The following is a 27,844-nucleotide window of genomic DNA, read 5'->3' as shown; positions in this document are numbered from 1 at the left end:
GGCCAAACATTACAAAAAACAAAAAATAATAAAAGACACAATGGATATTTGATCCCTTTATTTAGTCATTTATTAAAATCTTTGTTAAGAATGTGACAAAGTAAATAAGATGCAAGAGTTAGACAATTGGAAACTGTAGGCATTTAAGCTATTAGGCTGATCTGCACTAACACCAGTAACATATAAAGATAAAAGAAAGTAACATTAAAGTATAGCAGCCTATAGAATAGAATTAAAAAAAAAGTTTCCTTCATTTAGCATCAATAGCACTTAAGACATAAGGGAAACCGTAAAAAGGTCTTCTCAGTGTTTAAAAATGCATTTTTGCATACACATTTTAACTTGGTCTTTAAAAACTGAAACTGAAAAAAAAAAAAGAAAAATTGTGCAAAAAAGACAACTTGACAAATACACCTACAAATCTAAAACCAACTTACATAGTTCTTTCTTTGATTTTTTTTTTTTTTTTGCTTTAATTTTTAACATAAATAATTTGATTATCAAATGTATATAATGATCTACTTTGTAGACAAAGAAATATTCCAACACTACTAAGTGCCAGTAAAATTAATTAAAAAGTAATATTTATAGTGTTTCCAAGCACATTAGGGAAAAACTACAGTATAACTGTATGTTCACATTTAAACATGCACGATCATTCTTTTATATCGTTATGGACAATGTGCCACAGAGTAGGGACAAAATACAAGCAATGGCTAATGTAAAATGAATAGTTTTTAACCTTCCTAGCATAAAAGGACACAGAGGCATTTTGGTCAGTGGCATCAATCAACAGAGAATACCTTCGTCAATCTACAGATGTATGGCACACTGGAGACTGACTCGGCTGACTCGGAAATAAATAAGTGGCCAAAGTAATAACAGATTCTCTATATGCCCGCTATAGCAGCTTATACAAATTTGCATTGATATTCATATTTCTTGCACTATATAATGTACAAGAATATCAGTTTAACATATTCATTTGATAAAGACAAAAATTAATCCTAAAACACACTGACAATTTGACAATAACTGATGTGAAAATGAAATGTCTTTCCCAGGGTGAGAGAGACGTACAATGACTAAAACAAAAAAAAAAACTAACCAACAGTATATTACATTGTCAGCACAGAGGTTAGACTCACAAATTTACCATGAGTAGTAATATTTAAGTCATTTTAAGTTTGTTTGAGTGGAATGTGCCAAAACGTGTAAGACACCATACTGATAACTGGTCTGATTCTCAGTGGTAGCACTTACTGTGATGTAACATGGTACAGAACATTTGCTCAGTTTGACAGTCTTCAGATAACAAAGTTGACATTTACACATGAGCCTTGCTGTGTGGTGCATAAAAAGGTAAATGGCCATGATGTCATCATTAAACAAGTGACTAACTGAGCTACATTATAATGATGGGAGAGAATGAGTCAGAACTGTACCACATACAGGCCAGTAGAGAGTACACACAGTATACACAGATCTAGGCACACTATAGTAGGCTGCCTTACTTGCTACAATACAGAAGACTAAAGACTTTGTCAGTATTAGAGACTGTCATTGTTGTGTGAACTAGCTCTAGGGAAACTTGGACAGGGTTTATTCCAGGGCTGGGAAACAGACTGGTCTGCTGTAGGGAGACTGAGGGTGCTGGTACTTTTCAGCTTGTTTTTGATACCCCAACTCAAAAATGATGATTTCTTGCTCACTTTGTTTGCCTTGGGATGTTTGTCATCATCATTATAGGCCAGGCAAATCATAGAGTAGGTTTTTGGAAGGTTGCCAGAGAATGTTGCACTTTTTGTAGGCTGGAAAATTAAAAAAAAGAATAACCAGTTAGGATTTATTGGTTTTAGGGTGTCTCAGAACATACCCTCAGACATACCCTTCCTCCCCAAATTCTTTCTCCCACAAAATATATTTATTTAGATGTCATGTTCAAGTAAGCATTTCTTACCATAGCAGAATTGGAGTCCATCATGCTAACAACTTGGATATCAATGCCTTCTTCACCAACATCTTTCAGTAAGCGCATAACGTCACCAACACCCATCCATTTGCAGTCTGTGTCACCCACAGCAACAATGTGGTCACCCTCTTTTAGACCATCCTCCTGAAAAAAGAAAAACAAAGTCCAGGTGTTAATCGAGCAGTAAGTCTAACCGCTGACACAGGCAGATCGAGCAAATATTTATGCTACAAGGTTTGTTTGAATTGCACCCATCTCAGGTTCACCTACTTTCCTAAAACAAACTGCAGCCAACAGGAGCAGACAGACAAAGCCCTGTTGGTCAAGTAGAATCTGGCATTTGTGTGGAAGAGAAACTTTAAATTATGGCACCCCTTTAGGGAAGATACTAAAACAAGTGGACAAAATATCTCCAAGTTGTTTTCAATCTGTTTTGATGTTCTGATTAGCAGTCACCATAATGCTAGTTGTATGTAGACGAGAGCTGGCTGAAGTTGACCTAGATGTTTTAAACCACTATAAAGCTGTTATTTTGGGTAACCTACAAACCTTAATACAATCTGGTCTTTGTCTGGACCCAAACATGTGGATTTACAGACTGAACACATTATAATTAAAGAAATTGCATGAGTTGCAAATATAGCTAAATGATGAATATAAACTCTTATGATTTGGGATTTATAAATTATGAAAGTGAATATTAACATGGCAATATTAACAAATGAATCCACTCACGGCTGCTGTGCAGAGCGGATCCAGAGAGACCACCTGGACTGGAGGTTCTCCTTTTAGAGTGAAGCCCAGGTCACGGTCTTCAGGACATATGTGGACTGTCCTTGGTGCTGTCCACTGCTGTTTCGCTGAGAAGACTGACAATGGGCCCTGTGTCAGGTAAAAGCAAAGTGGTTAGGTGCTTTTTTTTAATCATTATAGAGGCCAAGTTTCAGTTTCCAACATTTGACATCTTAGATCAATCTTACCTCTTCAAGGTGTAATCAATAAACATACAGTATATAGTCAAGAGTTTGTTCAATTTAACCATGTATCATAAAATATAGTACAATTAGTAATCTGCTACTGAGTCCTAGAGGTAAATAACATCAAGTATTTTATCTGTCCCTGAGTTTTACTCTGAAAATACTGAGCTAATTCATCTAATAAACAGTAAATAGTCTTTTTTTTTTTAATCTATAGGATAAGGGGCTGTATATATTTTGTGCTGCTGTCACTGGCCCTGCCTCCTTCAACCTCCAACCTGCATGACAACGGGCTCAAAGGAAATAAAGCTTCAGTTCAATAAAAGATGTCATTAAACTGGCATGGAAAATAAACAAATTGTTCTTCAAATATTTCCAAGACAGTTTATAATAAAGGGCCAATATACCACTGTGACAGATACAAGACACTTCCCACATTACCAGCGTAACACTGTCCACTGTTAATAGTTAGTTTTGCATTTGTTTGAATGAGTCCTGGAAGCTCTGGAGTTAACTGTTGGCAAAACAAACCAAAGCTTTCAGGAAAACCATTCTTGGTTGGTTTTATTCAGAAACACAAATTTCATCTTTTGTTGAAACAAGAACCAAATATGTGTTATTTCTAAACAAACCAACCAATATGTTGAAAAAGAAATGTGAGTGAAAGAAAATTAGTATCCCACATACCAGCCTCTGGAAAAAGTCGATGACTTTCACCTTTATGGTGGCAGGAATCTCCATTTCTGCTTTGTGCTCAGTCTTAGCTATAAAGATGAAAACATAACAATCATTCACGTGTATTTACAGTCAATGGCATATTTCAGGTGTTGACTAGGAGTTGGCAGTGTAAACATTACATCATCTGTACTGGGAAATAAAGGTCACATTACAAAGACATGGTATACAAAATGGCTGCTTTTGAAAAATGCTTTTGAGAAACACTCGCAATTGAACATGCATACCACACTAATCTTTAATCTTTAATAATGATCCATGCTCACAGTATCTCCTAAGATTAAATGGGACATTTTTCTTGTCAATGCCATGAATCAATCTGGCACCAACATCACATTCAGAACAAACTGTATGCTTCAGTGATCAAGCTCCAGGAGGTTTGTTCTGTGAAATACTAAACTCACAGATAATGTCGGGGGCTTCCATGTAATCCGTGAACTCCTCCTCCTCCTCTTCGTGTGCACTGGACTTTTCCACAGAGCGCTGCAAACTGGCCTTCAGGATCTCTTGGAGCACTTCCAGCTTGTTCAAGTGGAGACACAGACTGTAAACCCTCAAGGCTTCTTCATGGCACAGGATGGCCCGGCGAATGTGTGCTTTACCTGACGAGAGAATAGAGAAGGTAGTCAATAAAAAGAATCAATACTGGGACTCTCTAAAAGTTTGGCATTCACTCTTGGTGCAAGGATTAGGGTTCAGTTGTCCTGTATATATTTATTTAGGTGATCCATTAATTACAGTTAACTCATACCTTTAGCCTTCTTGTAAATTGATTTCTGACAAATTACAGCTCAGTTCTACCAAGACCCCAAAACCTTTAATTTAACCAAATTACCTGGTCCTAATCTAACCCTGATCCTAACCTTAATCTGATATATGAATATATGTTGTTGAAAGTTTTGCTAGCATTGCCACTAACGCAAATCGGCTGTTGTTTTGTGTAGCTGCCAAATTTGTATGAATTTTTTAAAAAAAAACAACTCAATACTATATTTTGTGTTTAGTGTTAGACTTACCAATCTTCTCACGCTCCTCTCTTCTCTTCAGGATGTCCAGAGGAGTGCGTCCGTCTGGGATGTGATCATAGACCTGTGACAAGGCTTTCTCCTGCTGGTCTTCATCATCCTGTGCTCCAACTATAACAAAAAAGGATTGGAAATATTATAATATTTTAAGGCTGCGCAATCAAATCAAATTTAAGTTGATAGTGACATACATTTAATTTGATAAGGCTACAATTGTTAGTTAATAGAATGACCTGTGGAAATAATGAATATCCTATTAGATCTTTTATAAAAAAAAAAAAAAAAAAAACTTGTAGTTTAGCATGAAATTCATGCTAATTTACATTAAACTCAAGTAGTTTAAAAAAATTAATCTCTTCAAAATGCTCTTGTTCTTTTTGTATCTCCACCGAGGTTTAGTGCTCAATTGTCCTATTCTTCTCCTTGACACAGGAATCTGCTAATGAGCTGCCAAACTCAGAGGCCTTGCTCTGCCGGTTCTAATTCAAAACCTAATACGTTCATAGCACTGAATAAAAAGATCAGCCATTCACTAACCCTTTTGCGGTATTTTTTTACCACAATGAACTAATGAAGCAATTATACAGTATTTAGGTGCATTGCAGTTTTCTGCTTTTCTAAGTTCGTGTCCCCATTTTACCCCTCGCCCATGTACCTTATTCTGCTTCATCGTGTAGACTGCCATAAGATTCATTCACACTGCACAAAGTACTCCCCGCTAAATCCCTTATTCATGCCAGTATTTCACTTTCCCTTTAACTCTTCTACTATCTTTGTCTATGTCTGTCCAGTCTAGCTCTAGGAAAAAGAGACTTTTTTCAAATGTGTTCCTCTAAATAGCTGTTATGTAATGACATTGTGGTTGACTGTGGCTCAGTGCGGTAATCTGACATGACCAACCCAGTGGCCTATAAAGCCCATTGGAAAAACAAAGGTTTATAACATAGCAAAACAAGGCAACACAAACTATACAACTTAGTAACTTAATATTTAAAGAATACAGTTATAAATCATATTTAACGGACTCTGAAATTGCTATATTTGTAGCTAAATAACTCTGTAAACTGACTTACTTTACTGTTCCTATACTGATTCAGAGTGATTACTTACGCTGGTGGTCCAACAGCGCCAAGGCCACAAAGTAGTGGGCCACAGCTCTGTAGTGGTTAGTTTTCACTTGTGCCATAGTTGACCAGAACAGGGGCACATTGTCTTTAATAGGGGTCTGAATCATGTATTGATGAACATGGTCATAGATTTCTGACACCTGTTAAAAAAACAAAAATGCGTGGTAAAATATAAATGCTATTGCTTTATGTTAAAGTTTAAAAACAATATATTTACATACCTTTGAAGCTTCCTGGGCCATTTTTAACAGAGCATAAAAATGGTTTCTGATCCCCGGTAGAGCAGTCTTCTCAAAAATGCACTCTTGGGCCTGAGCGATCATCATCCGGATTAACATACTGAGCATGGCTGGGCTCATGTCATAGCTGGGAGTGTGGGTGAATGTCTCTTTGAGATGGTGTAATGTACCTGGTACAAAGGTAGACGTCAGTCTCAAGAATGTTATGAGAAATGTGAAGAAATGTTATCTAAATTGCATTTGCATGTTTATTCCTAGAAACAGTGAGTAGCCAATTGAAAACCATCAGAACTTGCTACGAAGGCTATGAAACATGAAGGACAGGTGCTTCTATGTAACTTATTCATGTAACAGCTTAAGAATCAACAGCATTCTTGGTCATTATCACAAAGAAAGGAAGGTGACTACTAGCACATATTGAACTATTGCATCATGTCTGTGCTATTAGATACTGTATGTTCTCTTTATTTATTAAGATCAACAGGAAATAGTTTCACTTTTTTATTACTGTCCCACTGAATCCCTACAGCCAGCTCCAGCTCAGAGAAATTAGTAGAACTAATGAACTCTGTTGAATAATTTGTTGAATTATTTCTAAACATATAATTGCAAATAAAAATTCACAGAAGAAATCTATTAACTTGTTTTTCTCCTCTACATACCTGCAGCTTTCTGGAAAGATGAGATGGCCTCTTCCAGTCCCTCTGGAGTCTGTCTGTTACTGCGGGTGCCAATCTGAGAGTACAGGGCGGCCATATTGAAGAGGATACTGGCCTTCTCCAATGACAGGTTTTGCTGGCACACAGGCACTCCAGTGAACGAGTCATACCTGCACAAGGGGGAGGTGCCAAGTGTCAGCTCATGTAACAAACAAAGACTTATTATGCACAGGGCTTTACAGTGCGTGTGACAGGGTTTGATCATTCTCTAATTTTGACTTAACTTGGTGGGATAATACATGTTTAAATTATAGTTTTAGACTGATTAAGAAGCAATTTGTGAAGAAAGGTTGAAAAATATGCTGAAAATTACAGGAAATGGAGAGTTAGAGAGATCCACATTGATGACATTATGGTAGGAAGAGTTCTATACAAAAAATTAGTTTACATCAATTTACCTGCAAGAAACATATTTTTCTGTTAGTTGCAACATAATTTTAACAAAATAAAGGTGTTTTGTTATATTTTTATTTGGAAAATATTAATGTCTGAGTACATTTAAGGAGTTTTGGCATAGTGTACAATATGGTTGCTAGGTAACAGCTAAGGAATTCCCTAGTTTGATGTCACAATTTCCAACCAGGATGTCAGATTTATAACCTGAAAAACCTGCCAAACTATTATGATTAGTACATTTTTTAAAGAATACTTTCAACAGGTTATTGCAGACCACTGTCCTGATGGTAAACAACAAATCTAGTATCTTACCATGTGAAAAAAATGCCTGTCTGTCGAGAAGGGGAGAAGAATCTACTCTCTACCAGGGGAAGGTGGGCGAAGTATTTTGCAAGTAGCTCCACTCCCTCCTCATTTCGACTCGGTGTTCTGCATGCCTAGATATAACACAGAAGACACGCTATCAGATAACAACGCAGTGATCAGGTGTGTATGTATTCACTGCCCACACCTTAATAAAATATTTACTTTAAAAACGCTTTCATTATAAGATGGCATAAGGTTAACACGAGACAGAACTTAGGTGCATTAGGTCATTTTAGGAAATCCAGGATTGTTTTTTTTCCCGGCATATACACAGGTGCATATATATGTTTAAAGTCGCGGTAGAGGTACTGCACTGTTAGCATGCTAGTTGTTGTTAGCATTACTTTGATGGCAAAATTCTTCTCTGGCCCCTGAAAGTTCTGAAAATTGCTCATACACTAATTGTGGTGAATAATTAGGATATTAGGAATGCATTCAGTAAGTAAGGAACAACTTTGGGACACTGCAAACTGCTTCATTTTGTTTTTCACCTTTAGAAGACTGTTATAATAAGGTATATTGCTTTTAAACACATAATAATTAATATCAACAATAAAATCAAAATATCAAAACTCCCAGTTCTAAGTTCTGAAATGTTATTAAACTACATAGGCCTATATAAGTGGACAAACAGCAGGAAATAAAATTGCTATAAATTCCAAGTCCGCACCAGGAAATATAACGTTGAACCTGTATTCCGGTTTCTCCAACACCCTTAGGCTAAGTATCAGAGTTCTCAGACAAGCATTTCCTGTAGTTCCCTGCCCTGAACAGTCATTGGAATAGCATCTTAGTTTTTATTACCTGCCGTAAGTCCATCAGGTCTGCAATCTCATCCTCGTATCTTCTCCCATCTTCATTGTAGTGTTCCATAATAAAATCCTGGAAAAAAAAAAACATCCCCATTGTATCATCCACATGTATTTGAGCTTAAAAGAAGGTGCAATGTTGGCAGGTAATTCACAGCCAGATGTAAGTGACACCTGTTCTTTTAAACCAAGCTACCAGTAAACAGTATTATAAGGATGAAAGATTATCGAATCTCACAATGCTTGCCAAGTGGGCCAGCATGTTGGGAGAATAAATGTGGTATTAACACCAGTTCAATAACACAGCAGCACCTTAGCAAATAAGTGGCCAATATTTGACTGTAAACAAATATTTTAGGTACAAGTTATTATTAGGTAGGGATGTCGATATCAAAATATCTCGATATGATATTTTCACAATATGCATCTCATGGTACAATATTTTTTGTGGTTATTTGTGGAGCCTTACAAAATTGTGAATATGCTACTTTTCCTTTTCCTTTTGATTCTGTTTTGATTCTGTAATATAAAGAAATAAAATTTTAAAGTGCTTAATAGCAGTAATTTCTTCACTGACAAGACGAAAAAAATCATAGTTTACATGGTTCCCTCTGTTTTTGCTGCACTACGAAGAAATTCACAGTACTTTACAGAATTAGAAATCCATTAAAATCACCATAACTATTAATTTAAGCAAAGAGATTTGTATTTTGATATATAGTGATGGCCCACTATATTATTGTGAGCCTTTTTACTATACAATATCACACCATTTCGATTATTGTTATATCAATAATTACAGAGTAGCAGATGCATAGGGGGCAGACCAGGTCACCTCTTGGTTTAATTACCTATGAAGGACATCAATTACCTTAAACGGAGCAGAAAAATCCACTTCTTTAGTTTCCTTGAGGCCTAGAGCAATCAGAGGGATGTTGGCCGTCTCCCTGTTGACAGAGACACAAGAAATTTTTGTCTATTGTAGTAGTTTGTCAGTCACCCATTTTATAAAACAAAACTTTTCTGATCCTAATATGGCAAATGCAGCCTCCCTTAAACATATCATACTAAAATTTGTTGTTTTTGCTAATAAATTAAAGGACGTAAAACATTTTAAAGTTTGCTTTCCACAATAGAGTCATCTTCACCGTCTTCATTGGGTCTTTTGGCCCAATGGTAAAAAATAAATAAATACTGTAAATAAAATAACAGAAATATTTGTTTATCATGTTTATTAGGACATATACAAAAACACAGACTTTCCATAATGCAGTATTAGCAGCATTTTATATAGTGTAGCTTCCCTGTAGGTGCATTAAACTTGACTGAAAACTAATTATTGTGTCCAAGCAGGATCTTTTTTTTTTTTTTTCAGTTTCACACAAAAAATATTCTTGATTTCTTCCCACCCCTGTGCTGAGCTGTCAGGAGCAGTGAGACATAACAGACCAGCGCCCGGATGCTGGTCAAGAGTACTTAACTGGAGGATTAACTACTGATCTTAAAGTTTAAATATCTTACAAGAAAAAAAAAAACACTACATCTTTATGCGCAAAATAATACACTGCATGCAATAAGAGCAGTCAATACTTTTAGACAGGTATATAATGGATCTAATGCTGGGTGTGTTGGGTTATGTTGGGTTTCCCTGTGGTGAGGCTGGATTAGGCAGATGGCATTGCAGAGTTAAGGATTAGAAGGTGAATGGGGCGTATACTTCTTAATTGTCGAGTAAAGCCACACAACTCACTGCTCTAATTAATCAGTGATGAAGTCCTGCTTGGTTTAATTAATTAGCATCTGCCACCAATACACCCTCCTCACCTGCATTTGACCTCAACATATGGTCAAAATGATCAGCTATCATACTCTGATACACTTTTCCTATACAGTTAAAGGTTGAAGTTTTTAGGTTGAGGGTAAAAGGTGCGGAGTGCTGACAGATGGAGAGCAGGTTTATCTTGATGTTAAAGCAGAGGGAGTATAGCCTGACACATACCTACTGCTAATGACAAAGAGTCTATAAAAAAGACAGTAAGGAGTCTGAGGTGTCCTGGAATAGATTGCAGAAGAACTATGCTGTCAGTGTGATTTAAAAGAAGATATTTGTTTTTTCATATATTTAGTAATAAACTGTAACATAATATTTTTCTAAAATGGCTTTAAAAGAAAAGGGTCCATAGATTTCCTGTTCAAAACTGTAAAGCTAAGAGGCCGTGTCTCTTCTTCTTCTAGCATTTTACCATAGTGAGTAGTAAATTTTTATTATGTGTTTTAATTGTTTAAAAAAAAAAAGTGTCTGGCATTTTTTAACCCAACATGTGTGACTTATAGACAGGGTGTAGGTGGAAGTTGAGCACTAGAGTCTTGAGCAGAGGACAATGATTCATGTATTTTACATAATGTCTCCCTTAAAGTTTAAGTTGCACTAGGAGCACACAAAGAAGATTACATGTGACAAATAATGCTACAATAAATGTCAGACTGAGGTATGCAGGAAAATTTGGCATGTTTAAATTGTCTTGTAACTTGCAACTATTAGGCTTCCATTTAAGTAAAATTGATGATTAAAAATAAGAACTGAAAACAATATAACACTACACATTTTTGCTTTTGGTAAACCTTACTAAATTACTGGATACGTTCCTGAACAATCCCAAACAATATTTAAATATACAAAAGTAAAAATACACACTTTGCCAAAAATATACTTATAATAATAATACTAAACTTGAAGAGCAAATATGTCCACAATCAAGATAAACATATCACTATGGACAAAAAGATCATGAGCACAGTACAAGACATCAAAACCACGGTCTTTTTGCGGGAATCTGCTCTGAAGCATTAATCACTTTGATGATAAGGCAAAATTCCTCTGGCAAGGCTGGCTTCTGAATACACATGCACACAAAATGGAAAAAAATGATTTGTAAACAGGGAGGACAGGGGATTTGGTGTGATCTGTTGCAGCTTGGAGGGTGAGAGAAGCTAAGGCTAGAGGATATCTGTTGTGTTGAGAAAGTAAAATGTTAAAAGCCACTCAGTTCACTGCCCTACAGCACAGACACGAAACACCTTCACAAGACTACTTAAAAGAGCTGGTGTGCATGACATGGAACAGGCACTGCCAGCCAAGCACTATCTCAAAGCTCCAAGTAACTAAAACTACTGGGTCAAGAAGGGTGTACGGATATTTATAATTTAACTTTGACAAAATTTGGTTTTGAAGTTAGAAGAAACATACCATACATTATTATATGGTTGTGTCATAATTGTATAAGAGAGTCATTATTTAATTAAATATATTGATATTTACTATCTGGTTAACTTGCAGAATAAATTTAAAGATCCTATATTACTCAAAATTAACTGTTGTGAGCTTTATGCCATGTTACAAAAACACAACTCCGTGTATGCTTTAGATGAGGAAATTAATTTACAACATAGATTAGAATATAGCATTATATAGAGCCTTTAAATAAGATATAGTTCCCAAAAGTCCATTATTTTGTTTAGCTCGATGTCATTTTTATAATTCATTGACTTAATAAATGATTAGTCTTCACACTCCTAAACCTCACTTGTAGTAAAGTAATAAATAAAAAAATAAAGTTCTGTTTTGTACTGATATAAGTAAAAGTGAAAATGGTCCTCCTATTAACAAACAGTGAGTAACCTTTGCTCTTATTGGCTTAGGTGAGCTCCTCTAGCCAAGGTCACCCCCAACGAACCACGTGCCTCTGTAGACTATACTGCGTGTTATTTATTACCTAACAGCAAAACTGATAACTACAAAGTATTTTGGTCCCACTGGATCAGATTGCATTTTAGGTAAGTGGTTGTGGCCTCTCCATTTGTGGCTACTACTAAGTGATTGGTGTGAAATGCTGTCAAAATGCTTTCTCAGATGATCAGCCTGTCCTTCGTAATTGCTGGATTGTTCTGTTGTTGTTCTACACCGGGGTTTAGTTTTCAGTAGATAGAATCACTGAGGGCCACACAGGGCTCATTGTCTTCAGATGAGACAGGTGTTATTCTCCGACACATGACAGACAAGAAGCTTAACTCTCTCACACTAGTCCCACTCTTGTTGGTAAGATCCCGGCTGACAAGGACGCAAAGACCTTGACGAGATCTTGTGAAACCACACGGTGACTGCAAGTGGAGTTTTGTGCCAAATAAAAAGTTGTAGGTCTAGTACAAATTATGACACAGACCAAACTGGGGTGATGAAATAAAAAACCTTCCCCAGATACTAAATACTATTAAAAATTGTATTGATACTGAATGGCTTGCATCTATCAGAACAGGTATAGCATGAGACATCTAAAGTATAGATGTAACAATATCCAAATCTCACATTACGATATTATCACGATATGTATCTCACGGTACAATATTTATTGGGATATTTTGGAGAGGCTGATATTTTGATGTGAATCATTACTGCCATAATACCAAGAATTTAAGTAAAAACATATTTCTTCATGTTGTCTGCACTGATATGAATCACGGGATATGCAGTTCCCGATGTTTATTAGCTATTGCAGCTGTAAAACAATGCATCCTAACTAACTAACTCTAAGGAAATTGTGATGTTTGATGACACGATATCACGATATTTCAGTTATTGTTACAGCTCTAGTCCATAGTATAACAGTATAAGTATAACAGTTAATAAAAAAAATCTTAAAACTCTCTCTCACACTAATATTTTCACTCCCTGAATTCCTCAAAGAAAAAAAAATAATCAGAGCAAAAAACACTGAGTCCTGTATGCTGCCCTCCATTAATAATTTATCAAAACCAGGTTAAACCTTGCTGGCTCAGGCTGCTCAGACCTCCGGACCTCAAAACAAACACATTTGACCGGATCAGTGTGAGTTGGGATACAGAGTTTTATAAGATCTTAAGCAGACTGATGTTTAAATTAGCAAAGCAACCATACAAACAGACTCGTAGTCATTACACACAAAGGGTTGTTTAGCACACTATGATAAGCCCAGCTGCTTGCTTGGCCATGGCAAATTTGTATCAGACCCTTTGATTGGTTGCCATAGTTACCACCTCACAACAATCCTTCTACAGACCCTTAGAAACGCTGTTGAGGAGAAAACGGCTCTTCTTCAGATGTTACTTGTCCCGTTGGGGCTTTTACATTTTCCACTATTGGTTGTAACCTGTGTCCATGCATTTATTTGTGAATTAAACATGAGCTTATTGCAGTCTCAAGTGCTCTTAAAGACGAAACACCACCTGGAGGCTACTAAATCAAAAGACACCACAGCCAGTACTGGTCTAGTTCTATACTATAAAATAAAAAGTCACAACATAGATGACACCAGTTCTTAATACATTCAACATAATATCCGTTTTAGTCACGCCAGTTATTTTTAATGACAAGCTATAAACATGCACATTCTAATTAAAAGTAGCTGCCCCATTCACCACTAATGCTGGCTTGAGTCTTAGTTAAGAATGCCCTGGAAAAGCAACGCCCTCAGCTCTGATCATCAAGCACCTCTGAGAAGAATTCATTAACATAAGCACTGAGCCAGGCGGTTTTTGTTTTCATTCTTGAAAACCAGCTGATCTAGTTTGACAACAACAAACTCATCTGTGTATGTTCAGTATACTCCTCTCTCTGACTTTGCGCAATTACCAGAGCTATCCTTTCTAAGTAGCTGATCAGCCATGTTTTTTGCACATTTACTTTGGTCACTAGCAGTCTCTGGGGTTGCAATGAGAGATGCTTTTAGGAAGACAATGACAGCATTTTGTGGTTTGCTTATGGGTGAAATGGTTAAGATGAAAGCAGTGGTTGGGTACGTTTTAGCATGGGCACACAATACAGCCTAAGAGCAAACCTTTAATCAATCTGGTGGTGATTTTACTGATGTATGACCGAAGGAAGCCACAATTGTTTCATTACATTTCCCTGCATGTCTATTTCAGAGCCTGTTTTTGTTTTACTCCATTTAAAAGATCATATATTACGCAAAATTGACTGTGCAAGCTTTAAGCCATGTTATAATGCTGTTACCTCATCATTACCACACACAGAGATGTGTTTTATTTCATTCACACATGTTTGAGTAATCGTTTATCATTATCTGTCTACTCTACATCTCCAAAGCTCCAAATGCTCTGTTCCACCTCGTGATGTCATGTAGCAGTAGTTTTCAAATAAACGGCTACTACCTTTTACATTTAGTTCAGTAGAGATTGGCAATTCCAGGTCTGAAATCATCCAAATGATTCTAGTGAAGGTGTATGGGGTTTAAAAAAATCAATGGAGCTCTTCCTGTATTACTACAAGACATCACAAGAGTGTTTTGAATAGGGAGAAGAACTCAAATACCTAAATATGCAGGATTGGTGTGTAAAACATGTGTGAATGAAACAAAACACAACTCCAGGTTTTTAATGAGGCCCTTAAACTCATTGTCTTTGTAAAAGTGAAAGCAACGAGGAACAAACTAGTAAAGCGCATAGTAGTAAAAGTACTTACTGTGTATTTTGGTAGACCTCCACAGAGCTGTTGAGGCCTTCCAGCTGCCCCATCAGTAGCTGCAGGTTAGAGTTGCAGTAGCTCAGCTCCAGTAGAACCATTTCCTTGACTTTGTTGTTGGACGTAGCTCTGCACATAAAGAAAGATCAAGCCGGAGTTATAAAACAAGCCAGATGACAAAAATAATAAAACAAGACCCCTCTAATTATCCACTCTGCAAGCCAAACTCATCTGCTTCTGATTATTAAAACATGTGCCGGTGCTTTGGGCCACAGAACTACGTCAGTGAATCCCACATTTACCCTACATCGGACAAGCTTCCTGCAGAGAATTGAATTTCAATCATGCAATGGAACAGTTAGGATTGTCATTGTGGTAATAATAAGGTGTACTAACACTGAGAACAATCACCTGATAAATCTCCAGCTACAATAAATGAAGTTATCCAGTTTAATTTAAATTGGTATCCAGAATCTCTTGCTATGATCTGAATTTCATGAATTAATTATCATGATCTGAATCCACACTAGTGTTGTTACGATACTAAAATTTCAAACTCAATTTTCAAAAATAAGGAATAGATTCAATACTCAATACTAATTTCGACAACACAATGAAAATTAAAACAAAAAATACACTCTTTAGACAACAGAATGCAATTTTCAACATTAAATCATAGTTTTTAACCATGCAGCCTTATATCTGTGTAATCAGTCGTCCAGGTATTTTCCATCATGGACCATGGGGGTATACTAGTCTCTGTGTCTCTTACTTGTTCTGATACAGCTCAAGATCATTCTGCTATTCAGGAACGGTTCATTTCTGTCCTGTGAATGTGACTTTTTAGTATTGATAGCTACTCAAATGAGTGTCTGTTGTCAATACCAGTTCAATACGTTTGACAACCCTAATCCACATATCCATACATCTTTCCTTGATAAATATGTTAATAATGTCTTTCTTAGAACTCCAACAAATGCTCCCTGAAAAAGCAAGATAACCATGTGTATGGGCCAACAATACAATTCAAAGCAGATCCTTTATTAGGGCCAATTTACTACATGTCAGGAGGTTAAAGGTTAGGACAAGCGTTAAACAGTCTCCTTGGCAACAAAGGCAAACACAGGGCTTTTACATGAGCCCGTGGCAGTGTGTACTTCCTTATCTCTGTCTCGCACGTGTCAAACCTGTTAGAGTGGAGATGCTCAGTGTTAGCTGAGGCCTGTTTTATGGTGTGCTTTCACTAACCTATAATTACACTGAATGTGATGCTTAACAAAAAGATGGGATGTTAAAATGGCTGATGGCAACAGTTGTTCAGTAAATACATTTCAAAACCAACAAAATCAGGAGTTTGGCAGGCAATGTTTCTTTACAAGCAAAGACCACAGCACATTATCACATTAATCACTGCTGATATGTCTCCACCCCAGACTTTATGCCAGCCACTACTTAGCATTCAGACCACACAACCTCAGCCTCTTGTTGTAAGGAATTTTGGGGGAGTTTAGCTGACTGAATCTCTATACTTAAAACCTGTTACACCATATATAATTTTGCTGTTTAATATGTGCCCCTATCCCGGATTACAAACAAGAAATTATTTTTGGACTACTGTGTCTTCCATGAAAGTACTTTTCATATTAAACAAGCAAGCATGTTTGCTATGACGTCAGGAGAGATAAGGATGATGTTACATAATACTGAGTCGTACATGGATCTAACTGCTTTTCCCATGAGGAAAATCCAAGTAACTTTATCACTATACAATTTTTTAACTTTGTACATTCATATGAACCACCCAATCCATAAAAAGCCAAACCTTCATTTACTCTTATCAACTATTTCAACAGAGTAGAGTGCTCAGTGCATACCAGAGTGGGCCACTAACAAACAACATCCTAAGAACACTCTAGTTAAGGCAAAACATATTAAATAACATTGTGATAAGACCAGATGCAAAATGCAATAGCAAAACAAACATTCAACACTAGATGATTATAAGTTTAAGTTTATACATTATATTTGTAATATACTGCTGCTTTAGGGCAGGGGGCAGGGTCTGCATTTTACAGTCAGAATATATGGTTCTTGTTCTTATTGTCAAACTTACACAGCCTGCAGATTCAAGATCCCTTATCTGGAGAGCCAAGAATGGAACCAGAGGCAAACTCCTTTTTGATTTATGAACTTCAAATAAATCTCAAGGCATACCTGTATGGGGCTGTCTGTACTGCAGCTGGACTGGCAGAAATATGCAGTGCCCATCTGCCCAGCTTTAGGCAAACACACAAAAGAGCTAATGGAATGTGAAGGTCTCTGATACAGACAGAGGGCTTGTACATGTCCGCAACACACACAAGCATGAGAGCTCATATCCTCTCTCACACAGCAAGGCGATCCCTGTGGGAAAAACGAGAGGGCCACTTCCGATACTATACATACAGGCAACATCACAATAGCACAGCAATAATATTGGACATAGGATTGGATTATATACTTTCTGTGCATTTTATGGACTATGAAAGGAGCGGGCTTTAGACTTTCTTTCAGCCTCAAACAATTTTTTGCTTTAATGAACATTAAAGACAAACTAGCCAAGTAATCAAAACTTTTTTTTGCATCTTATAGCACCAGTACTGTAACTTTTTTGAAGTATTTGAACTGCTCTAGAGATGTAAAGATGAACTGATGTACTGATTATTCTAAAAGCAGAATTAAGTTCAATATTCAATATTCTTTTATTCCAAAAAAGTAAAAATGTACAGCACAGTGTTTTTTGTGCATGTTTATGTCAAATATTACCATTAATTTATCAAAAAAAAATATATATATCTATTTCCTTTAGCGGTAGCAGTCCATCTCTTTGAAATTCCACTTGATAAGGCTCCATTCATCTCAGTGGCACCACAATGTTTCTTTGTTATCGGACTATACGGAATGCCTCTATGAAGATTGCTATCACATAATATCATCTAGCCCTTTGCTTAGCTTGTTTAAATCGAGCCAAGAACAGATGACAAGCCCTGACAGAATGATGAAGCAGGCCAAGCCAAAGTTGTCAAACCAACCAGTGGAGTTTACTGGAGGTCACATTCACAAAGCCACCGCACCGACAACTATGGGTGTCTACTGCTGACAGACTAATGACTTGAGTGGATAGTGAAGGCAGACAAGGGGACTTAGAATAGTCTTTGCCATTACGTAAGAAATCTATTTTTTGTGCAAAACTGTATTTAATTTGAGCTTTAGTTTTAACTGTTTTTAGGAATACTCTATTGACAACTTACTTGAGTAGGTTCTCAGCCCCGGCTCGTAAGCGCATTTGCTTGATGATCTCCTTGTTCAGACCGGCGCGTTGGTTTTGCAGTTTGCTTCGTCCAGTTTGTGCAAAAGGGTTACATCCCTAGAGGGAAACACACATTCAGTATTATAAATGTAATGTAATATAAATGGACACACACAATTTTAAAGGAGTCACAGGAGGAGAAAAGCTATTATCTATATCTCTAATTCTCTATCTATATCTATCTAAATATATATATATATATATATATATTATTTATATTTTATTATATATATATTATAAATATATATATATATATATATTTATGAAAAAAAAATATATATATATATATATATATTATTTTTTTTTTTTCATTGTATTTTGCCACTGTGCATTATGAAAGGTCATTTGGCATGAGTTTTAGAGGCTATGTTGTCCAATTAGACCATTACTACATTAGTCTTATCTAATGGTTTTAATAGTTGACTAATTACCCCATTGCACAATTACCTACATCGCCACACATTTAATTGAAGCAAGGTATTAAAATGGATTACTATAGTATTTTAATATTAAATACATGAACTTGCATATTTATTGGACTGAATGTGGTTCACTGAGCTAATCTATCTACTAGTCTTCCCTCAGCGTCACATTCAAAACAAACACAACTGAATCACTTGTTTACTTGTGGTTTTCTCACTTAAAATCCTTAAGATGAGCCAGATCATCTTAAATATAATTAAGGTCTCATGAATCACCATCATGTGCCACAATGTCAATATTGTCCTCTTTGTGACGTGTGGCTGTACTGAGTTTTCTTGTCACCAAGCTCCCAGAGTCAACACATCGATCTCCATTTAAAAGACAATAAACTTGAAACCTAAAATTTGTGCAGACTGACTCAGAGCTCACTGAAGGTGTGGTCTGTAGTGTACAATGCACGATGCAGACAAATGAGCTCAGTAAAACCAGTTGGGTTACAGTTCATGACCAGCAACATGCCATAATTGCTGTTATTTACTTGACAAAGGCTAAGGTGACAGGAAAGCTGTAATGGTATAAAGGAAGTTAGCAACAGCAGTGCAAAAAGTCAGTAAAAACAAATAACATGTGATTCTGTATTAACGTAAACTGATTTGTGAAATAGGTGGATGGGCAATAATGATATTCTATATATATTCTATCCAATTGTGTCCCTGCCAGTCTGACGACATTGTTATATTATGATTCATACCCAGCCAGACACATGTCCTCTACACTCCCCACACTGTGCTCCTATTGGTCAGTCTTGGTCAGTCTAAATTGGTAGATTTAACCAATCGCAGTGTGACCTCTCAAAAGCAACTAGTAGGAATTGGGCTGGGTGATATGATGATGCAAACTGAATCAAGATTAAAACCTTTTGACATTATGTCATTTTGGTGCTTACCATGATTCTGTGCTTCTTGGCTTTATGGTCAAACACAGACATTCCTCCTACTGATCCACCTCATCAAGTAAGAGGAGGATTTAACCAATGACAGTAAAATGTACTGTAAAGCCACTGAACTCCCACTTAAAGACTAAATAAAGCACAATTTAATACATGACTTATGAAAAAATTAAAAATCCAGATCATGACATGACAGAGGCAAAGGAAAAAAAACAACATGATTCTAATTTTGTGTTATATCACAATCATCCATTTCTTTGTATTAGACTAACCCACTGTCCACACTACAGATCAAAAGCTTGAGATGGGGTCACAACCTGCGTATTTGGCCCTCAGCTATAACCATAAAGTTGTTCCTGTGCAAATGGTTCAGTAACTTGCCAGTCTAATGATTAACTACTTAAACAAATAAAAGGAATATCGAGAATTCTCTTCCAATAAAACACAAAGGTGGAGCAAAGTGAACACGTCATTTCTGACATCAACAACCCTACCACATTAACTGTGACACACATAGAGACAAGGTGTGGTGTTATATTTGCCTAAGCCCTATGTAAGCTTCCCATAATCTATATATTTATTTCCTTATAGTTTTAAAAATAATTGGTCAGACTTGAAAGTGCTCGTGGTCCCCTGACTATGTACCAGGCTGATGTCTAACCTAGTAAACCCAAGTAGGGGTGGGTGAAGCCCTGTTCCCTTTGGCAGGCTCACAGTGCAGTCTTTCTCACAAGTGTACACAACACTTCATTAGAGCTGCGCACAAGAGCAGCCAGGGGCTCACTGTGGCCAGCAGACAACTCATTATTTGGCTGTTGCATAATCAAAGCTTCGTGATCATTTTAAATAACTCACAGTGCAATAAGGCCCTTAATATGCTAAGTAAAAATAATATTATTATGACATATATATTTGTGTTCTAAGTCATTTTTACAGCTAATGCACATGAAATCATGGGAGTCCAGACTCTACTGAAGTAGTTTAAACCCAAGCCCTGTGAGGGATTACAGTGTGTCTGAGCCCATCCAGGCAGCTCTGCAAACCAAGACACATGTTGTCAATTTGTGTCTGTGGTCTGCAGCAGCACGGCCTCAGGCCCATTTCTACGTCAATGCTGTTATTGGCCAAGGAGGAGAAATGGAGAAACATGCCAATTCGGCTTTCTGCTGCCATGTTTCCATTCTGCAGTCGTGCAGGTGGACCCCGGCCAGCTGGAGGTGAAACAGTGGACGGGTGGGAAGAGAGCCCCAAACCACAACAGCTCCCCCGAGCACAGGCAGCCCCAGCAAGGCCGTGTAAATCATTAGTGTCATTTTCATCCAGAGATGGGCACTGAGCATGAGGCAAAGATCATCCAGGCTCCAGTTGGTTAAATGCGACCAAACTCTTTCCAAAAGCTAGATCTCTTTAACATGGCCAATCGGGAGTAACTGTGGTTTGAGAAAATGTGCAAGCCTTTTCATTCTGCTTCCATAACGAAAATGAAGACTCTGAACTGTTTTACAGTAACACAGTTAGCAGCAGTGGTAATATATGGCTTAACTGAGAGTAATAGTGAATGAGTTGCTCTCCATTATTGTAAGTCATACAATAATATTGTGTTCTGATGCATCATCATCCTGTGGCAGAAAACCTCGCTCCCAGTGACCTTTTTATAGCCACAGGAAGTGCAGCAGGAGCTGAGGTCCAGACAGCCTTTATAGGGGGATTCTCTGGATTAAAAAACACAATGAGCCAGTTCAGATATCCACCTAAACATACTTTTCTATTAATGCAACAAGGATGAGGACACCAGAGCAGTAGTCACATGGTGCTCAGGATTCTATTTGAAGCAGTCATAGATGGTAGAAACTATTTATACATTGTCATTGCTGACGCCCTCTCTTATCTATGAGGTCATGAAAAACAGTCACACAAAGGTGTGTTTACATTTTATTCTTCATAACATGATGAATACATGCTGAAAACTTCCAATTTCCAAAACAAAACTTAACTACTAGAAACCAACCTTTCAGACATTAGATCACTTTTAAAGGGATAGAAATGGAGTTTCCCAACAAACGCTCCCTATAGCCTAGCTGTTAGTGGCATCATCCCTGTCAGGAAACAGATAAGGTGAATGATGGAGACGCCAGCTGAATAGCCTTTCAGTTTCACCGCACGAGATAAAGCTATTATTGGCCCAACACAGCACCACACGCCCACCCACACACACACACAGCGACACCTGAGTGTGACAGCTCTCTGGGTTTCGGCTCTTCATAACATCACTGAATAGGCCAACAAATTTTTGCAGATTTTTGATTATGTTATAGCCTATTATTAGACATCTTTAAATGAGCTAGAAGTAGAAACTTTTGCGCAATATGTGTTTGACAGTCGAATTGCACATCGCAAAATAAGCAAACTTTTGGTCGAGATAACAGACAAACAAACTTGATTCAAAGCAGCTTCCGTTTGTTCTGGACCCACAACAAACTACAATCGTGTGGATTTGTTTAGTTATAAAACTTGCTCATGTTTTAAGCAACTTTTTTCTTTTTTTTTTTTTTTGTCGTGGTGGTAAAGAAGGCTTACCTTTTTGAAGTAATTGCGCTCCCCTCCTCCGTCTTTAATGCCGTTCGGTAAAAGAGCGTCTGTCATGATTTATGCAGACTTTTACCTCTACTACTCTTGACGAACAAAAACGCTGATAAAACTGTAAATTCCGTTGTCTGAGTAGTGTAACAGGTGATCGTGTCCTCTTCCTTCGTCAGCAGTGACTGGTTGCATCGTAGCTGCCTGGAGACTTTTCCTGCCCTGCGCGCAAGCCCCACCCCCAGAGCGCACAGTGGAGAGGTCGGAACATGGTTTGAAGAAGGGAGGCACGGTGAAAAATGGCCACTGAGCGCGCTGGTGAGGTGCGACAGGGTATTGACTCTATTTGATGGGCGTTAAGTTTTTATTTGTCTGGAAAATATACGGAGAACACCTCGAGAATACCATAAACAATGGTGGATAATGAATAAAAGTATAAGCTAAGACAGTTAATCTCATCCCTGGGTATCAGAATGGGGAACAATGCAATTAACTATTCAAAACAAAATATCATATCTAATTATTTATTTTGAATGAGTAAACGTCCTAAAATATCTCAAATAACAGGAATTTGTAACCTATGAATAAAGTAAGGCTACTTGACAGTGCATGTAATATTTGGAGGCAGTCTAATTTACTAAAGATAGGCATACTTTTTTGACTCATCAGTCGTCATCTTGGCTAATTAAACAGAAAGATATTCATCATAACTTTTAAAATTGATTCCAGTTACATGTTGTAAAATGGTCTTAAAACGATCCACCAGCCTGAAATCATCACTCACAATTCATTATTGCATAAGCTTTTATTTTATGGAGTCATAAATTACCTAATATCATTCCACTGATGCCTTAATGTCTGTCTTGGTCTCTTGCGTGTAGCCTAATAAATACATTAGGCTATAATACCAGTCTGCAAAGTGACAACACCTTTGTACATGATTTGCCTCACACGTGGCCCAGACCTGAGGCCCATGGGTTTCATAATAATGAGAGAAATTGGCAGTTACCAATTTAAAACAAAATATTAGATCTTTTGAATGTGGAAAAGTCCTTACAGTGTTGCATAGGCTACTCTGTGTCTTTTATTAATTTTATTTATTTTTAATGTATTTTATTGGATTTATGATTTATTTTACTGATATTCTATGCTTTTGCTTGCTTATTTTATTTTACTGGTTTTATTATTTTGAGAGTAGTATGACTAAATTTGAGCATTTTTTTTTTTATTATTGTTGTTATTATGCATTTGTGCAGCACTTGGGAAAATGTTTGTGAAATGTGCTACATAAATAAAGTGGATTGGATTGGAAGTGAATATATGTAGAGAGAGATATAAAGAGAGCCCTTTATAACTCTCAAGGTATCCAAAGTACTTCACATTAAAAACTGCACAATTTAAAAATATGCAAAACATGTAACAATGAAGAAAAACAATAGTGCAAAGCGTCACTGCAATACTGAATGTTAAAGCCAGTCTAAATAGATATGTTTCAAGTGTGGAATAACCTAACCATGGGCTTAAGAATGATGAAAAATTTGGACCACTGTCATAGCAATTAACAATATAAAACAAAATATTATATCTTTTGGAAGGAAAAAGGTTCTTAAATGTTGAAACCATAGACCTGTAGCTCAAAGGGCTTATATTACGTTATTTTCTCATCTATCTATCTAATGTTGTTTCCTCTCAAAAACATGCCTGGAATGTTTTGTTTCATTCACAAGCCCTGCATTTTTAGGCTCAAACAGAAAACACCTTGTGATGTCATGTGGTAATACAAGTGCTCCAGTGTGTTTTTAAACTCCATACACCTTCATTAAAATCATATGGTTAATTTCAGCCCTTAAATTATCCATCTCTACTGAACTATAACTGTTAATTTCAAAACACAAGATGGAACAGAGCATTTTGAGCTTTGGAGATGGACACAGTCATAATAAAGGGTTACTCAAACATGTGAGAATCACAACTTAAGGTATGTGTTTTTTGATGAAGTAACATTTGAAGCTGACAAGAGTCAATTCTGAGTAATATAGGATATCTTGAGGCAAACACTACTTCATTTTGGCTATTCCTTACACAGGTAGACTTGCATTTTTGCTAAATATTGTACATTTGTTTCATTAAAGGAAACAAGCAACATAAAGATGGTGCTACATTTATTCAGATTTGCATCATATTAAGCAGTTAATGCAGCCAAGTCCAAATTAATCCAAATATAAACCTATATGACGTTCTATTGGTCTGGAAGGAGGACAAAGCCTACTCCCTGTCTCACTCGCTTTCACATATTGTTTAGCATTCTCAGTATCACTGTTACAGGGGGAGGTGTTTGTGTAGATCTGGTTTGGCCAGTTGAATTCGAATGTAAAGGAGGTGAACATCCATCTTTGTCTAAGCTTTCTTGATATAGGCTATTTTTAAGTCAGAAAAGCTATAGATCTAGGTTATTTAGGGGAAAATTATCTATAACTGAGTTATTTAGAAGGTGATATGAAATAGGCAAGTATACTACAAATTATAGCCTAATTGATATTTTGCAGTGACATTATGGCGGGGTGTTCTACATGTGTCTGTATTGTGGAATGTACAGTGGTTACTATAGAGACACAAGGCACACATTCACAAAGCCTGATAAGTATTGATATGATGGTGTGAAAACTCAAGAATAGAAATGCAAAATGGATTTCTAGAACACATTTTCAGGAGCCTGTGATCAATACGAGTGTTCATGGTCTTGTTTTTGTGTTTTGATTTTCAACAAAAATGTGAGAGTGTGTAACTGAAAAACTTGGGGCTATAATTGTATGTGTATGTGTTAAAGTCTAACAAGTCTCAGATAGAGCAGGGCTTAAAGTTAGCATCACATCCCCAGGGAATGTTGAGGAGCAAAAAACAGGGAGCTGCACCATGTCACTGTAGCCACTAGATGGGGCTATTATTTCAAGGTCAGCGTAATAGTCAAGTTATTAAACACAAGGGCTCCATCCGAAAATGGGCAAAATACCTCCTTCCTTGTCCTTCCTTGTCCTTCCTTGTCCTTCCTTGTCCTTCCTTGTCCTTCCTTGTCCTCTACCACCTGAGGTCAGCTATAAGGACCAAGGAGGAAGGAGCAGTGAGGAGAAGGAGCTATAGCTGTTTTAGGTGGATCCAAGATGTACTTAAGAGACAAACTTTATTGATCCACAAGGGAAATTGTTATTACTTGAACAGAGAGGATGTAAAGAGAAAATCAGCATATATAAAGAAAAGGAAACTGTAAGCCTATGTATGTAATAAAATAAAGAAAAGAAAGAAAATGCAAACTATAGCATGCAATTTTACATTTATTTAGCTGTACTAGTTTGCAGATATGTCTTCTCTTGAAATCCTTAGTTTATTTAGACAAACTTTATTGATCCACAAGAGAAATTATTTGGACAAAGTAGCTCACATATCACAATATAATATAATAATAAAGAGCAAAATTATAACTGTTAATGAATCATAAATAAATACATTCAAATAAGTTGCAAAAATATCAAGAGACTCGTGTCAAATAAGGCCTATTTATACAAATGTGTACGCACAAGTAAAAATTAAATATAGAATTATGATAATGCATTACATCTCAGCTATATACAAGACATGGGTAAGAAGATTTGCTTTACAGTTTTTCATGGTTCATCAATTATGCCTTTAAAGATCCTATATTATGCCAAATTGACTTAAAATTTAGCTTAAAACCATGTTAGAATGTTGTTACCTAGCTCCTCAAAAACATGGGATTGTGTGTTGTATTGTTATATTGTTAATATATAAAATACTGTCTACTTGCTTGATTAATTTATAACCCCTAGCTGTATCACTTCATTTATCATTAAAAATATCTATTCAAAAGTCCAAAATCTCATTCTTGCTGCATGAAACCAGTTAACCTCTGAACTGCCTAAGCTGCTTATGCGTAAAATATTTTGCACCCTTGAAAGCCAAAGTACATGAATTAGACAAAAAAAATATAGACCTGAATTTTTAGCAACTCACATACAATGTTGTGTTGCATATTTTGAATATTGCATTGTTGTGTTATTAGTTGAAATCCAATGCAGGCTGTGGAGAAGTGGGATAAACTTTTGCACAATAACTAAGTCTTTATTTTAACTAGAAGGTATATGGTCCAAATAACTGGCCCCCTAATGTTTTTTTTTTTTTTTACATTTTTTGTCATGTTTTCTATGTCACCTGCCTAAGGATCAAATGAATGATGCTTATGCTTACTATTGTGCAAACTATTTTGACTATTACTATTGTGCAAAGTATTTTGAGCTCCTCTGATGCAGGGCACTGAGCTGTTTTTCTTTTTTTCTTTGTGCCCTTTCCGCTCATTTCTCAAAGCCGATTGTGAGACAGCGAAAGGCGGTGAACCCCAGGCATAAGCGCTGAAGCCCTTAGTCTTGCAGGAAGTGTAGTGGGGTTGCTATGCAGCTTTGCACCCAAGAACCAAGAACTCAGAGTTTGCCTGTTAACAAATGATGTTGCAGTGTCGGCAGGAGGCACAGCACAGCAGCGGGCACTCCAGAGGGCACTCCACAGGGCACTCCAGAGGCTTCAAGTGATCAAGGGCCAGACTGACCACCATATGTCTTTTCCTCCACCAGTGTCAGTCACCTGCACTATTTCATCTCCATAGTTAAGAAAATAATATGTTGCCATTCATTTAGGTAACTTCAGCATACTATTTCAGACATGTGCTCTGGTCTATTCTATATTACATTTGAAAATCAAGTTTATAGCCCAAAGGTGACATTTAGTTTTTTATAAGAACCAAATTACCACAAAAAATAATACAATTAATACTCCTGTCTTCTACATTTATCATGCCATGACGCTGGCCAGCACTAAAACTAGTTTGGGATCATGTGGAATGTCCTAATTTCTTAAAATTCACACAGTGTCAAAGCACCACATGGAGCTGGCTGTCCTCAAGCTGAACCATGGTCAAGGCAACATTTACATATCTAGAGTAATCAAATAAAACAATAATTTGATCTACAACACATTAGTAAGCTGTATGTCCTGTGTTAACACATGCTCAAATATCAATGATCATATCAGATTTAGCTGTTTACATGTCAATAATCTGACAACTGCCTTTTTGCGTGCATATATGTATCGCCATGGAAACAGGAGAGCAGGTGAAGCCATGAGGTCAGGTTACCGTGTGAAGAGGGAAGACTACTCTCTGTTATTTTATCAATAACATCTTGAGGAGTGAAGCTGGTAGCACACCCTTCCCCTGAAAAGTCATAGTACACATTTAAAAGAAAAAGTATAGTGTAAATCATGAGAAGAATAAATAAATAAACACATACAATGTATTTTTACCTTGAAACTTCAGTGTTTAAGTGCATGATTTATTTAAGGTGTTACAGTTAGCTTTCTCTGTCATAACTAACTGTTACTAAACCCATTTTCCCCTTCCTCCTTCCTCCTCCTCTGCAGATGTTGTGTTTTTTTTAGTTTTCACTGATCCTTCCTCTGTGCCTATACAGCACTTTGACAGTGTCCTCTCCATCTCCTCCTCTGGCCTTCTCACCAAAGCCAGTGTTTTAGTCGACCTTCCTGATGCCAGCAAGGCATCTCCTCTCTTTGTCCGGGCCTCCCTTTAGAGAAGGGGGCCAGCTT

At 36.8% G+C, this 27,844-nt stretch overlaps 1 protein-coding gene across 2 annotated transcripts; it reads right to left on the bottom strand.

Moving 5' to 3' along the window:
* Positions 1–43: 43 nt before the first annotated feature.
* On the bottom strand, positions 44–22,357 carry rhpn2 (rhophilin, Rho GTPase binding protein 2). 2 transcript variants are annotated; one of them, XM_020941415.2, is made up of 15 exons: positions 22,178–22,357; positions 18,170–18,285; positions 14,880–15,008; positions 9,237–9,312; positions 8,361–8,438; positions 7,503–7,627; positions 6,738–6,904; positions 6,058–6,245; positions 5,820–5,976; positions 4,701–4,820; positions 4,089–4,286; positions 3,637–3,713; positions 2,708–2,854; positions 1,961–2,116; positions 44–1,811 (listed from the first exon to the last, which is right to left on the bottom strand). In XM_020941415.2, exons 1-15 carry the CDS (start codon positions 22,241–22,243, stop codon positions 1,551–1,553), a joined length of 2,061 nt encoding a protein of 686 aa, XP_020797074.1. In that variant the 5' UTR covers positions 22,244–22,357; the 3' UTR covers positions 44–1,550. The 2 variants fall into 2 exon arrangements, with proteins under 2 accessions (XP_020797074.1, XP_020797075.1); XM_020941416.2 differs by having other exon boundaries at positions 3,667–3,713.
* Between the last annotated feature and the right edge of the window lie 5,487 nt (positions 22,358–27,844).

The sequence above is a fragment of the Boleophthalmus pectinirostris genome, unplaced genomic scaffold (assembly GCF_026225935.1).
Source record: "Boleophthalmus pectinirostris isolate CB_2022bp ecotype Guang Dong unplaced genomic scaffold, ASM2622593v1 HiC_scaffold_19, whole genome shotgun sequence".
Lineage (NCBI taxonomy): Eukaryota > Metazoa > Chordata > Actinopteri > Gobiiformes > Gobiidae > Boleophthalmus > Boleophthalmus pectinirostris.
This window is presented reverse-complemented; position numbering and strand designations above follow the sequence as displayed.

Coding starts and splice junctions, on each gene's coding strand:
- rhpn2 (XM_020941415.2), bottom strand. CDS start 22,243: ATGACAGACGCTCTTTTACCGAACGGCATTAAAGACGGAGGAGGGGAG. Junction 8,439..9,236: donor ATTTTTCTGCTCCGTTTAAG/GTAATTGATGTC, acceptor TTTTTTTTCCAG/GATTTTATTATGGAACACTA. Junction 4,821..5,819: donor GGCGCTGTTGGACCACCAGC/GTAAGTAATCAC, acceptor TTTTTGTTATAG/TTGGAGCACAGGATGATGAA.